Below are 14,478 nucleotides of genomic sequence, written 5' to 3'. Positions count from 1 at the left end.
CTTCTTTCAATTATTATTCTCATTTATTTTCTTAATCTTCATTTCTATGTTTTATTTGAAATTCAATGTTTAAAATGTTATGTTTAATAATTTTATCAATAAATTTTAAGATAAATAAAATAATTTTTTTTTAAAAAAAACCCTAAAATTAGAGACTTGCAATGGACACACTTATTTGAATGTCTCTATCTTAAGTTTCTTAAAGTCACTTTTCCAACTTAATAATATTAAAAAAATAATTAGAACCCCTAAGTGAGTATTAGGGATAAGGATGCTCTTAGAGCACCAGCATTGGATGTTCGTGGGTGGAGTTCACACGCTTCCCCAGAAAAAAAAAATATTATAATATGCTACAGTAATGATCATGTCTCGCCACGCTCCTTCCGTATGAACCCGAGTCGTCACTGCTCAGCGGGTCCCACGCCACGTGGCGGCCCGCTATTGGTCAATTTTTTTAAAAAAAAAAAATCAAAAAAAAAATAATAAGAAAATAATAAAAAATTCAAATTATGAACCCAACCGGGGGTTCATTAATGCTGGTGCTCTAACCATGTAACTAAATGGTTACACCACATTTTCATTAAAAAAAAAGGAAAAAAAAATGGTTACACCACGAAGACACGCATGATACTATTTAAACCAAACCTGATTGTTCTTGTTAACTGGGCTTTTGCATTCCCAATAGGAATCACCAAGCGTAGAAGACGAAGACAAGTGTGAAAAATCAACAATCAGATCTTTTCCAGTCTGTGGAAGATGGACCAAACGTTCTTCAGATTGCTTTGGAAGCTCCAATGGAGAAGGACCATCTTGCTCTGTCAGCGACAAACTCTTATTCTCTTTCCTGAGTTGAAGCTTCTCCAATTCAAGAATCTGTCTCAAGATAAAACCAGCTTCTCTTTGCACCTGAAATACTATCTAACTTGATATGATTTCTTCACTCTGTCATGACTGATGTGTTACGCTTGCGTGTGTTGTCATTTTTGTAATCATATATTGTCACATTATCTATTTCATCGACTATAATATCTTCCAACTAAAAGAGTTAATTATCAACACGATTTTTATTTATTCCAGTTACAACTTGCAAACGAATCAAAGATAATGGTCATTATTATTACATAAACATGTTCAAGCCAAGCTTTGTTTTACAAAATGTTCCGTAAACGCCTCTCTTCGCCTTTCTCTCATAATAGTTTGTAATTCCTACTTAAATACAATATTAATCTTGTATGCAATTCTTTTAAATTTCTGTCAGTTGTTCGTTATTCTTATAAGTTTATTCGTAGGAGTTAATATGTATGATTAAAAAACATGAAAGCATAATAGTATAGCCATGAAAGTTAGATCTGGAGGAGGAATCTTAACAAAGAGACTATGTACCCAATCAAACATCATTCGGAGAGGCCACAAAGAACAAACCCGAGTCCCAGACCGATTTGATCTATCATGGTCGACATGGCGAGACCCTCCTCCGTCAATGTCACTTCCCGAAACGCCTAAGCGAACCTCAAAGCGACAAATGGGACAAGTGTTATGAATATTCAACCAAGACACAATGCAGCTCGTATGATACAAATGCAAACATTTCAACTCTTTGCCTTCCTCTCCAACTTCAAACTCCTCTTTGCATATCGCACAAACCTTCTCCTTTGCCAAATCTTCTTCCGTGATAGTCACGGTCTTTAAATCCTCGATGGCGGATAAAGAGGCCGGTGGTGGACCAACACGTTCGCTAGGCATGGCATCAACGAAGTCATCATCGGTATCATTAACTAGTTCATGGTTAAACCGGTTACTTCTTGATGAGTTGATAAGATGGAGAGTGATCCAATCGGTATCGGTATCCCAAAAAGATCGGTTAAGCCTCATAATGTCAAGCTCGTCGTGAAGATTGATCTCTCTAGAGCAGAAAGGACATAAAGAACCATATAGACCATAGTTTCGGAGCCTTATGGTACGGCTACAATGACGGCAATAGAAGTAATGGAACGTTCTTGTTCTTCTTGTTCCATTTACAATGACTCTCGGACGATACGGATTAGATGCCATGTTTTAACGTGAAATTTAGTCTTTTATTTGGATTAGGGTGTAAACATATGCATTTATACCTACATACGTGTACATGTTTTGAGGACGAGGCAAGACGAAGCCTGTACGAGTGTGTTATTCTTTTCTGTCTAGAGGAAGAATGGTGTCGTGTGGCGTCTGCTTATGCTAACTCGGGAATCTTTAGTGGTTTGTCTTGTACGAAATCAAACATTAATGATGCTTAGAAAATCAATTATGGTAAAGAGTGATTAAGCAAAGAGGGGTGTTATATGAACGGCCCACTATCAGCCCAGATCTTGGACCAGTGTTCTAGTGCTTCCTTAAAATTGAGCATATATTATTTTTTTGAGCCAAGATCTAAGGAAGCACTAGAACACTGGTCCAAGATCTGGGCTGATAGTGGGCCGTTCATATAATTGCTATTTTTGGAAACCTAATATCGCACATAATTGAAGCATTGTACGAGCAGATATGTTTATTCCACAATTATTGGAAAAAAAATACCATGAATCTAATCAAATAGTTTGGACTTTCGACAACGAGGAGACTAGTTGCGTATTAAAGACCTAGTTGATAAAATTTTGGGAATTTAAGTGTGGTAGAAAAAAGAAAAGCATCAAATGCTTTGTTATTGGGATTCGCACTGTTTGCTGAACTCCAAGATCTACCGAGGAGTACAATCCCCTATATATTACAATTTTTTTAAGCAACACTTCATCACTAGAATGATTCTTAAAATCATTAGAGAAATAGGTTGGTCCATCTAATTATATAATAATATTTTTATTAAATTAACAATAAATTCATCATTAATGTACTTTATTATTTTCTTAAATAAAATTTACGGAATTGCCTAATGTTGCTAAAGTATATATGGCAATTAATGATTTTGAATAATAAATATTTGATAAAAAATAGTGTATATTCTATAATATTTGTTTAATTTTAAACTATTAAATAAATTAAACAACCACAATAACCATATAATAAAAATTTAGATTTTTATGTATATGTTATATTTTGAATTTTTACAAACGGCTATAAATTACTAAAACTGTTAAAAATCTCACATTCAAATTTTATGATCCATGGTTTAAAATTTTTGTTTTGACAAAATAAAAATGATTACAAAAAATATATATAAGTAAAAAGTCTAATTTAATTAATTATTAAGATTAATATATATATCGTTTTAAATTAAACTATAAACCATATAAAATACAATATTTTAGTTTCAAAATTTACTTTGAACAATTTTTTGATAAAAGTTTTGAACGATCATTGACAACCTTTTTAAAAAACATTATAAATTAAAAAAATATTAATTCCACAATGAAAATTTTGTTATCAGTAATTTAAATTTTTTTTCTACAAAAGATACAAATGATCAAAAAAACTATATGAGTAGAAATTATCATTTAATAGACATTAATATTAAAAATATACTAAAATATATTATCTATGTTAGTATCATTTAAATTTAATAACATATCCTATCAAATATAAAAAAAATATATTTTTTGGATTAATAAAATTGATTTATATGTTCGCACCAATTTAATTATATATTTAATAGTTACTGACTTTTAATTATTTAATATATATCTATTATTTTATAATATGTAAAAATATTTAATACATAAAATAATTTATATATATAATGTTGATCCCACGCAAGGCGCGGGTCTTAACCTAGTTTTAATTTATTTTCATATTTTCTTCTAATCTACATTATAATAGTGCAGTTGCATCACTCCTGATGCGACATGTCAGCGATATGTGGGTCTCATTTTTAAAAAATGTGAAAAAGTGTCAAGTCTTTGACTCGAACCCGGGTTATTAAGATCTAAACAATAACATTTATACCACTGAGTTAAAGGATTCTTTGTAAATTGATGGCTGAAACAAATATAACATTATAATAGTGCAGTTGCATCACTCCTGATGCGACATGTCAGCGATATGTGGGTCTCATTTTTAAAAAATGTGAAAAAGTGTCAAGTCTTTGACTCGAACCCGGGTTATTGAGATCTAAACAATAACATTTATACCACTGAGTTAAAGGATTCTTTGTAAATTGATGGCTGAAACAAATATATATTTATGAAAGTCGGAAACCTTTGTTTCTTCGGTTTTCTCTGTGGGACCCACACTTATTTATTTTATCTAATGATTTAATAAATACTTTATAACTCACGTTTTGAAATGAGATTCGTTAAAAAAAAACCCAATAAACCTCTTTGGTCTGTAAGCGTTCTCTTCAATGGAAGTTTAGGGCTTTCAATTTTTATTCATCGGTTCATGACTCATCTAAGAAACACAGATTGGCTCTTTGAGTTTCATGAATTAGTTTTTCTTCTTTAGTCTCTACATCTCCCCATCTTTAATAAATTCATCATCAGTTCTTTTATTTTGCCTGATAAATCATGATTGTGTGGTTTTAATTTTCTTTGGTCATCCTTAGCTTGCACCCTTTGATCTAACCAAGAAAAAGAAGAAGACATTTGTCGTTCAGGATGCCATCGAGGACTCAGCTGATTCACACGGGAGACATACTATCTGTTGCCTGATTGTTCAAGAAGAGTTTATGTGATGTGAAACATATTTGTTTATTTTCATCAGTTGCTTTGTTTAATCTTTTTTCCTGCAAATAATGATGGCTTTGACAGTTCATTTACGGGAGCCAAGAAGTAAAAGAAGAAGAAGCCAGTGAGTGTTTGACATTTTCTGTCTTCCTGAGTTTTTTTTTCATTCATTAAACTTGAATTTTGAAGATTATGTGCCTCAAATTCTTTTTATTTTGATGGTTGTTAGGTTGAATGAAGATCATTGAATAAAGAAAATGTCGATGCTCCTGAAGATTTGGAGGGTACTTTATATTTCTTTCTCTGATAATTCTAGCGACATAAATTTGAACCTTACAGAGGGTATATTGCAGAGCATCCTAATGATGAGAAAGAGGTGGAGGGAATTGATCTGCACCAGCAACGTTACCCGTGGGAGGGAAGTGACATGGATTACTTATACGACGAGGTAAGCATATCACTAGATGGTTTGCGGTCCATCTTTGAGAGCCGTCGATTGTAAGTGTATATCGTTTTGAAGTTGTACAACACTAAGATGTAAAGAATTACTAATCACGATTACCTTACTAGCAGAGTTCTTTTGCACAGCTATTGTCAATGAAATTAACACTGGAAATTGATGGTGCTATATTTCATGTTCCAAATGCTAACGCAAGCTCCAATGTTGATTCTCAGCTTTAACATGCCAAAATCACAATGCAGTGGGTGTTGTAAGGTAATTCAGTAGGCACAAATGTTCAGATGAAAAAAATTCTAAATTGTATTTATGCATCAAACTTATCATCCGTAACATAATAATATGCTTTTTTGTGCTAAGAACCGTTTGTAAGTAAATGTCTCGGATGTATATGACTGCTTAGTTTGTTGCTTTTGACAGTGAAATCACTACGCTTGCAATGTGTCAGGACATCAAAAGCATCTCAGCTGATGGTTAGCTTTACAATTTCGTTGGTTTCTTTTTCCTATTATGTTGGATGGGTTATTTTAGCTAACAAATATCGCAACAGAGCGCTGGCAATAACTCTAATAGATTTATATATACATGTAGAATTGGAAGTTTGGTGAGAACATGAACAAGTACTTCTGTCACGCTATTGGACAGTTATACGCCATTTCAAGAGAATTGATTTCTTATATTTCTCATAATCAGTAAGATTTTAACTGTTTTGTCTACTTTGCATTCATACTTCATTCTCCATCTAACTTCTCGGTGCTACTATATAATGATCAAGTCATTTTCTGCACAAATAGGCAAGTGGGGATGAAAAGAATACGAAGCAGATGATGAAAAATGATTCGAGCAAATTAGTGGCAACACAAAGCTAAGCGAGATAAAAATATCAATCAATAAAGAATGAAAGAAGAATGAGCAGGGTTAAGTTATTACACAAGCCAAAATTAAGACAAATCAAACGACAGAACGTGAAAACAAATTAAACAAGACAAGAGGAGATGGTGAAGATAAAATGCATTGAAAAACTGAATGCTGGATTAGTAAACAAGAAACAAAAATAGATTAAAATGTAAAAATAATAATAATATATCCTCTATTTTTGTTATTTTCTTTGGGTTGGGGGGCAAACTAAATTATTTTCAAAACCCAATACAAAAATAATTAATTAAGTACTTAATTAAATTCAAAAACTAAATAAATATTTTATACATGAATATTAAAAACAAAATATTTTAATATGCAGTTTTTAACTAAAAGAAAACTTATAAATTAAAATACAAGAATGCTATAAAGTAAACAAAATCAAATGAAATATAATGTTCTTGGTCTTACCTCCCTCCCTTCAACTAGCGGAAGGAATCGTTTCCTTTATTCTATTATTTGCTTACAGTGAAAATCCTATTTTATTTTTCAATTTCACATTATTATTCCTATTATGTTGGAAACTAGTAGTAATTAAATTTGGATTTCACTTCGAGTTTATCTTTATCCATGAGAAAAATGGTGGAAAGTTGACGTTGTTTTCACTAAGTATATAATAACACTACACTACAATACAGACATACTTTTTCCCATTTTCTATCTTTATTTCTCTAAATACTCTCCAAGAAGGCGGAAGCAAATTTAAAAAAGCAATCCCACAAACTAAAAGAGACGCAGATAATTGGTGTAATTTGGTAAACAAAAAACCAACTTTGGTTTCGTTAAGAGAAAAAAAAAACTGCAACCAAAAAAAAAAATCCTCTTCTCCTCGTTCCATGGCTACACGATCAAAGGAAGCTCGCATTTGAGATGGATTTAGTTTAATTAGTTTGATTTCGGGGCTAATCGTGATTTCGATTCATAAAGTTTGCTCCTTTTTAGCTGATCTTAAGAGGATGTTGAGGGTTTAGAGGTGTGTGTGTGTGTGTGTATGGTGGTTTTCTTTATTTAGTTATGTGGATGGCTACACGATCTAGCTATGGGTTCCCTCACGAGTCTATAAATCTCCAATCTTTGAGCTCGTCTGAGATGATGCCGAGGGGTCCTTACTTTGGTCGAAGTGGGTCCTTGTTGGGGATGAATATGATCAGTAATGTTCAGAATGGGAACTCTTCGAATTCGTCTATTGATTCGGGTTTTGGGATCAAGCCAGAGACTTCATTGGCTAGTGAATGGTCAACTGAAGAACAGCTCAAACTGGAGGTTGGACTTGAGAAGTGAGTGTTTATGTTATTTCTTTATTATCAATGAGTCTTTTCTTTTGTTTGAAGTTGATCTGACTGAAGGAGTTTGGTTCTGTCTTTTTGCAGATATAAGGATAAGCCAAGTATTATCAAGTATATTAAAATTGCAGCCACTTTGCCTGACAAAACCGTTCGAGATGTTGCTTTGCGGTGTAGATGGATTACGGTAAAGCTCTGTTTTCACCTATCTGCAACTTTCAAAGTTTTTTTTTTTTGTTTGGAGTTTTGCGAAAAAACCTTCTCTGTTCTGTAAAATGCCGCCTTAGTTTTTTGCCTTTGTCCATTTGTTATTTTTTTTTTCTTTTTAAACAGAGAAAGAGAAGAAAAGCAGAAGAATTCAACTGTGGAAAAAGAATAAGTTCTAGCAAGGTATACTTGACACTCCTAAATACACAAAGAAAAGCGTCCATTTGTTTGTTTTGCTATTTGACATCAAGCTAGATTGAATAATATGGTCTAGGAATGAGATGAAATGTAACTCTTATATCTTGTTAAACTGTGGTTTTGGTTCTAAAAGATTTTATATTTCTACAGGACAAGCAGACAGGATTGTCCTCGAGGAAAACTTCTGTTTTGCCTGATAGCATGGCTTCATACCCTTTATTGATGCCCTTTACAAGCTCCAGTAATAAACATATTACATCTGAAGGTTAACATCTCTTTTTATCTGAGAATTTTTCACCCTAATTTACCCAACTCCAGGTATCTAAAAATAGTTTAGTTATAGAAGAAGACTCTACACATAGACATTTTGAAGTTGATGAGTAATTAATTCTTTTTGGTTGTCCTGTATCAGATTTAAGCGGCCATGCAATCAGTCTGTTAGAACAGAATGTAAGAGCTTTAAGTCAAATTAGAGCTAATCTATCCTCATATAAGGTAAGCTCTGGATTACCTGGTTTAAAAGAATGTTATTGGGGTTTCTTGGTAAAATCTCTCCCTCCTGGTGATTTATGAACAGGTACATGATAACATCGATCTGTTTTGTCAGACAAGGAACAACCTTATCACCATCCAAAATGAGTAAGTTGATACTTTTTGTATATGATTTTTTCTTTTATAATATTGATGGAGATTGTTGAATGGATGTCTTTAATTTGGGCAGCATGAATAATATGCCTGGCTTGATGAGCCAGATGCCACCTTTGCCGGTTGCAATCAATGATAATCTCTCAGCTACCTTGTTGAGTAATTCAACCTTGGTAAGTTTATATGCTGCTCTCTCATCTTTGAAATGGTTTTTAGACTTGTAGTGGATTTTTTTTTTTGGTTTAGATATATACACATGTTAGATTCATCTTTGGCTTCTGCAATTTGTACCAGGCGATGCCATTAAACACAATGAAAAATGGTGGTTTCCATATGAAGCAAGAGCCTTCAGGGTGACCATTAAATACTTGTAAATTGTCTTAAAGAAGATTGAGGAAGAAGAAGAAGAAAAAGCTCACCATATATTTTTCATCACACGTTGGGAAGTTTCTAGAGATGTGATTCTTTCGTAACACCAAAGATCTTTTATCGCCAGGCTGGCATAAGATTAAGAAAATAGTAAGTCTTGGTCCTGGCTCCAAACTGAAAACCCTCTTGACAAGGTCTATAGATTAATCAACTTAGCATTTAAATGTCATTGGAGAGTTCTAAGCGATGTGTATAAAATGATTCCGTGGGAGATAGAAGAGTGTGTTGTCGTGTAATCCTTTTGATTATTTGGTGTGTTGTTATCCTGGTATCCATTCCCTTTTTAACATCAAAGTGGTCAACTTTATTTTTGTTATTTCTGTTCCAACTAAAACATTTCTTCTTTTTAGTTGAAGAGAATTCAAGGCCTATGAAGGTCTTTTCAACTTTAGCTTCCACAGAGTAAATGAGATATTTAACGAAAGACGACTTATATCTAATAAGTGCCAATTCTTGTCAACGCTTCAAATATTTAACTAGGAAAATGTTTGGGCCCACTCGAAAGTGGGACCCTCCAAAAATAGGCGTATGCCACTTATGAGTGGAGAGCACACGGTATTCTTTAGTAAAAGGCGAAAGAATAGTTCGCTTTGTGCTCACCACATGGCTGCGTGACTTTTACATGAGCAGCGCGAAGTCTATTTATACTACAGTCTCCCGTATCAAATCCTATCAGCTTCCCGATGTGGGAACTAAAAACTCTTTACTAAAAGGTGTTGTGGGCTGTAGCTGGGGCCTATGCCTTACGATAACAGAATTATAAGGTTATTTCTTCTTTCAGACAGGGTGCACTTGACGCATGTCTAAGTAATTGAACAAGAAGATTATTTCACATACAAAGTGTATGTAATATAATCTAGTCACATACAAAACACAAATCTCTATGCTTTTTATCCTCCAGAATACACATTGGAGATGGAAGTTAGGTTCAACGGCTGCTTTTGGAGAGACCCATTTCACATTCCGTCTGTGTGATGAGCAAATAAAGCAGAGCATATACACAAGGAAGGCAGGACAGATCCCTCCAGTTATGATGTTAGATAACTCTGCCATTCAGTAATCAGAAGAATATGGCTCAAAAACACCAATAACTTATTATACTTCAAGCGGGTTTTGCGAAAATAACATGGCATTAACTAGGTCATATTATTATACCTGACAATGTGGTATTTAATAACATGATTATGCATAATGTGATATAATAATTTGATTACATGTCACTTTGGTCATTTAGCTGATTTGACCTTAGTCTTATATAGTAGTATAAGTGAGCATCAGACGAAACTAAAACAAACAATCTTCAACCTTCAATTTGTATGTACGACCAATAAATGTTAAGAAACAAGAACAAGAAAATGCAAGAATCCATGTTGGGTACTTCTGTAATATCAGAATAATGGGACGAAAGGAAATCAATGAGAGAGACGGGGAAATTCTACATCATCCAATTCAACCGGTTTTGGGAAGATGAAACATGATCTCCACCTCTAGATGATGGATCATCAAAGTTGATCAAGCTTCTTATGGATCGATTATCGTTGCCATTTTGTTGAAAATAGGAAGGACGAGAGAGGTTGTCGCTAGAATCAAGTAACAAGAATGAAGAAGTGGAGGCAGTGGAAGCCATGGCTGTTGCTCCGACCGGAAGTGGGTGGTTGTGTGTTCCTTCATAGGTTGTTATCAATATCGACATGTCTTCAAAACATCTTTGCACCTTCACAAACGCAACAGCACTTACATAAACTATATACACATATATAGCATATAAAGCAAAACCAGTTTTACACATAAACTAAGATCATGATATGCATGCAGTAGAGTGATTTAAACTAACGTAGTTAAAACCTTGTAAAAGTGTATGCTGCTTGGGAAAAAAAAACTTGATATAAAATGGCCACCCACAACACAATACTATAGAATTTTTGTTGGAAACAAATCAATTATATATAGAGCCTAGATAGAATATTTTTATTTGTTTGATCAAAATTGGTAAAAAAAATCAATGTTACTTGTTAAAAACCCTCATGAAATCCATATTGTTATTTTTTTTTAAAAACATATGAGATAAATAAATAACTTATTTCACAATATTTTATCTGTCATTTCGGTAAATAAATATTAAGATTTGGTTATCTTGTACATTTTATCCAAATTATAATACCCTAGAATTTGTGGGTATGTGTATTTGCACTTCTTGCAGATCTTACCTGTTTTCTAACGGGACATCCTGGAGCCACGGTGCATCGGTAATAAGCTCTTGGACAAGGATTCCCTTTTGCTGTTTTCTGACCATACTTTCTCCATTGGCACCCATCATTCATCTTCATTCATACATACACAGAAAAACATTTCTTAATTTTTTTTTATGTTACCAGTCTCCAAACTGAGTCTAAGATTGTATATATAAAGAAACTCACCGTTGCGGTTTCACATCTCGCCCTCACTGACACCCTGGCTTTTCTATTCCCCGGTGAAGACGTTATGACACGTTGCGTTGTATCTTGTCCCTGAATTGTGCTGCTACTATTGTATCTTTGCGCGTTATGAGACTCAGCTGCTTTGCTCTCTTCTCGTTTCTGCTTTTTCTGTAGAGAAAGTGAAAGCCCTAATTCCCCCTCTACCGACGGCAAGGAAGCAGATCTTTCGACTCCTTTTTTCCGAGCCTTGGCTTGTGCCCCAAGGAACGTTTCAAGATCCTAATTAAAAGACATCAAGTTATATATATATATACCTGTTAATTAAGTGTGACTACTACATATGTAAGTAACGTGTATAAAAAACAAGATTCTCTCACCATCTTGTCAGTATGATCGATAACCGGAAATTTCATCTCGAGCTGACGATAATCTTGAAGGGTTTGCTCTACAAGCTTCCTCAACCTCATATTCTCTTCTTTTACATGTTCCATCTCGATCTGCATCTGCAAGAGCTAATCTCCATCTATGGATGTTAACCTATTTGCACACGATATTAATATATAAGTTCTAATGTATGGTCAGTACCTCTTCACGTTCGTTTTCTTCTTTTCGGGTTCTTGAACTTAAAAAAAAATCTTCAATTTCGTCTTCTTTCACCATTTGTTCATCTTTATCTTCACTAGCCCCATCATCATCATCTTCTTCTTCCTTCTCACAGCTGTGTTTTGATCTTTCTTCATCTTTCTCTTTCTCAAGTCTGAGAGAAAGATCCATGTCAATTAATGGAGATGAAAAGCAAACCTCTGTATTTGTTTGTTAGATTTGGATTTTGAACTGCTAAAATCAAATTCCATTTTCTGATCAGAATTTCGTTTACTATTTGTATTATTCACTCTAGTACGCATCTAAAGCTACATTTGACTTTCTTTAAGTAATCAGATTGTCTTGAAGATAAAACAATCCAATATTAATTAATTAAGTGTTTAATTTTGGCCTTTAGAACAATTAAACCCGACTTATCATGGATAAATTAGATGAAGATTCTTTAACATTTTAAAAGTATCTTTTGGATTATCAACACTTGGGTCCAGGAAACTTCCGGTCACATGTGTTGTACCATGTGAAATACAGAAGACCGTCGATGTGTGCTAATTTTTCAACTTTGGTATTGATGTATTGATAATCAGATGCGTACATGCATAGTTCGCTAGTGTTGTAAAGATCGAGATAATAATTTTTTTTAACAAGAATGGTGGGATCAAAATTCAAAATGTACCATATATTTTACTTCTTCGTCTCAATCCATCATTAGACGTATAAAATCAAAGCATCCAAAATGTGTAACTCATATGAGTTTTTTTTTTTGTAACTTGGCTTTACTATGTAATGAGCTAGATTATTATATAATTCAGTCAACGAATCTTGAATTTCCTCTTCAAGGTTTTATTGAAATTTTCTACTTCTAAATATATTTTCTTAAAGGTCAAAGCTTGGTGTTATGGATTTGTATTCTCGCGCAGCCCTCATGCTACACATACCGCGTTCGGGGGAGCGAGGATATTTTAGTTATGTTCGTTGTGCAATTTCTTAAGAAAAGTCAGTACATATGATATACACAACTTGATACCAAAAGACAAATTGATTTGATTTATAAATAGTATGATATTAATATGCATGAGATATACTATTCTTGTAAGCTTTGTACGTGTTGGTGCACAATTTGATGGCGAGAACGTCGGAATATATATGATGTATTTAATCAGTAAAGTCATGTCCCTCTGCTAAATATTTAAAGCCGTTTGATTTTATTAAGTGTGTTAATATAACTCATTATGTATGTGACATCATTGTTGTGATTCTTTTTTTGTTCCTAACGTGAATATTTAGTTAGCAAGTATTAAACTCGTACGAAAAGATCCAGAACAAGATACGATGCCAACGAAAAAAAGTCCAGAACTAGATACTAGTTGCCTTGGGATCGGATCTAAAAATAGTCAACTAGCATACTTTTAGTTTTTATCGTTTCCATCATATTGTATATAATCTTGGCTGAGTCTTTTTTTAGGGCATTGTTAAGTCCCTGGTTATTCTGATAGATTTTCCGTTTTCGTAAAGGTAGGTTGGTAGAATGTAATAGGCTTTGTTTATGAAGTAAAATGGTAGTTTAAAAAAAGGTATATATATAATCTTATCTCACATTCATTTAATAAACTTATTTTTCTTATCGAAAAGTAGGCACTGGTCAATAGTTGAAATATAATTAGGAGTAAGTTTGATAGTCATCTCTCTAGGCCAGGTCCGGGTCATAGGCAAAGGAATTGACCACTTAAATCATTCCGATTTTATACAACAATTTTAGTTGAATGTAGAGTACTAAAAATATTCTTTGAAGAATACAAACATAGAATTGTATTTGAATGTACGCGACACTACGAGTTCTTTTTAAAAAAAAGTTAGACCAGCCCTGCATCTCTCTAGCATCGAAACAAACTCGTGAATTTATAAACTCATTCAATAATTGTGTATTGTATTCAATATTTGTTTAAATATGCTAATATAATTTGAATAGCTAGCCAAACACACAGTTTTGAAATTATAAATCAACTAGCTAGCCAACAGTTTTCATAACCGGAGCTTGCCATTAAACAAATTCATTTGTTTCAAGATACTAAAATAAATTGAATACTAGTAGGGATAAATATATCACATCGAAAATTCTAAAAGATATTAAGTAATATATAAGTGGTTAGGATCAATCCAATTTATCACTGATAGTTTCAAGTTGAAAACTCATAATAAACTCGAATATAACATGATATCAGTGCATAGATCCTAAAAATTATAAATTCCTAATTAATATAACTTCTCTACTTAACCCTCTTTACCGGGTATAACTGTTTTACTAAACTCGCGATCGAGTACAAATTTTCTAAAATTCTGAAATTTCCGACCGGTAAAAATCATCATCAAGTAATATATAAAAGGTTAGAACCAATCTAGTTTACATCAATTAGCTTTAAGTTGCAAGCCGATAATAAACTTGAATCTAACAAATACTCAGCTTACAGTTTTGCAACTATAAATTAACCACTAACTATATGTATGTTAAGGTTTACTTTACTACATCTTTTTAATCTTAGAATCAACCGATAATAGATAAAATCATCTATATCTCTTACATATAATATTTACAATATAATATTAGAATACCAACAAACTTTATCGACGTTGGATTAACATTTCAACATAAGTAGCTATGCGTGTGTCAAAAGATATATGCATGCAGT

The 14,478-nt window shown here is 33.1% G+C and overlaps 2 protein-coding genes, 1 non-coding gene and 1 pseudogene across 3 annotated transcripts; 1 reads left to right on the top strand and 3 right to left on the bottom strand.

Annotated features, from left to right (window-relative positions):
• Positions 1–1,045: 1,045 nt before the first annotated feature.
• On the bottom strand, positions 1,046–2,622 carry LOC111206776 (E3 ubiquitin-protein ligase SDIR1-like). The gene has a single exon (XM_022704119.2). It carries the CDS (start codon positions 2,050–2,052, stop codon positions 1,306–1,308), a length of 747 nt encoding a protein of 248 aa, XP_022559840.2. The 5' UTR covers positions 2,053–2,622; the 3' UTR covers positions 1,046–1,305.
• Positions 2,623–6,650: 4,028 nt separating this feature from the next.
• Positions 6,651–9,090, top strand: LOC106402604. Its single transcript, XM_013843375.3, has 8 exons — positions 6,651–7,289; positions 7,383–7,482; positions 7,629–7,685; positions 7,851–7,965; positions 8,113–8,195; positions 8,278–8,339; positions 8,422–8,518; positions 8,640–9,090. The coding sequence occupies exons 1-8, from the start codon at positions 7,027–7,029 to the stop codon at positions 8,700–8,702; spliced, it is 840 nt and encodes a 279-aa protein (XP_013698829.2). The 5' UTR covers positions 6,651–7,026; the 3' UTR covers positions 8,703–9,090.
• A 168-nt stretch (positions 9,091–9,258) lies between these two features.
• Positions 9,259–13,632, bottom strand: LOC106404903 (annotated as a pseudogene).
• Positions 9,265–9,384, bottom strand: LOC125589473. The gene has a single exon (XR_007325660.1). It is a non-coding gene; the product is annotated as a U5 spliceosomal RNA (small nuclear RNA).
• Positions 13,633–14,478: the final 846 nt, after the last annotated feature.

The sequence above is a fragment of the Brassica napus genome, chromosome C6 (assembly GCF_020379485.1).
Source record: "Brassica napus cultivar Da-Ae chromosome C6, Da-Ae, whole genome shotgun sequence".
Taxonomy (NCBI): Eukaryota; Viridiplantae; Streptophyta; class Magnoliopsida; order Brassicales; family Brassicaceae; genus Brassica; species Brassica napus.
This window is presented reverse-complemented; position numbering and strand designations above follow the sequence as displayed.

Bases quoted from the DNA above. Each gene is read 5' to 3' on its own strand.
- LOC111206776 (XM_022704119.2), bottom strand. From the start codon at position 2,052: ATGGCATCTAATCCGTATCGTCCGAGAGTCATTGTAAATGGAACAAGA.
- LOC106402604 (XM_013843375.3), top strand. From the start codon at position 7,027: ATGTGGATGGCTACACGATCTAGCTATGGGTTCCCTCACGAGTCTATA. The intron at 8,196-8,277 runs GTAAGCTCTGGA...ATTTATGAACAG, and splicing joins CTAATCTATCCTCATATAAG to GTACATGATAACATCGATCT. The intron at 8,519-8,639 runs GTAAGTTTATAT...AATTTGTACCAG, and splicing joins TGTTGAGTAATTCAACCTTG to GCGATGCCATTAAACACAAT.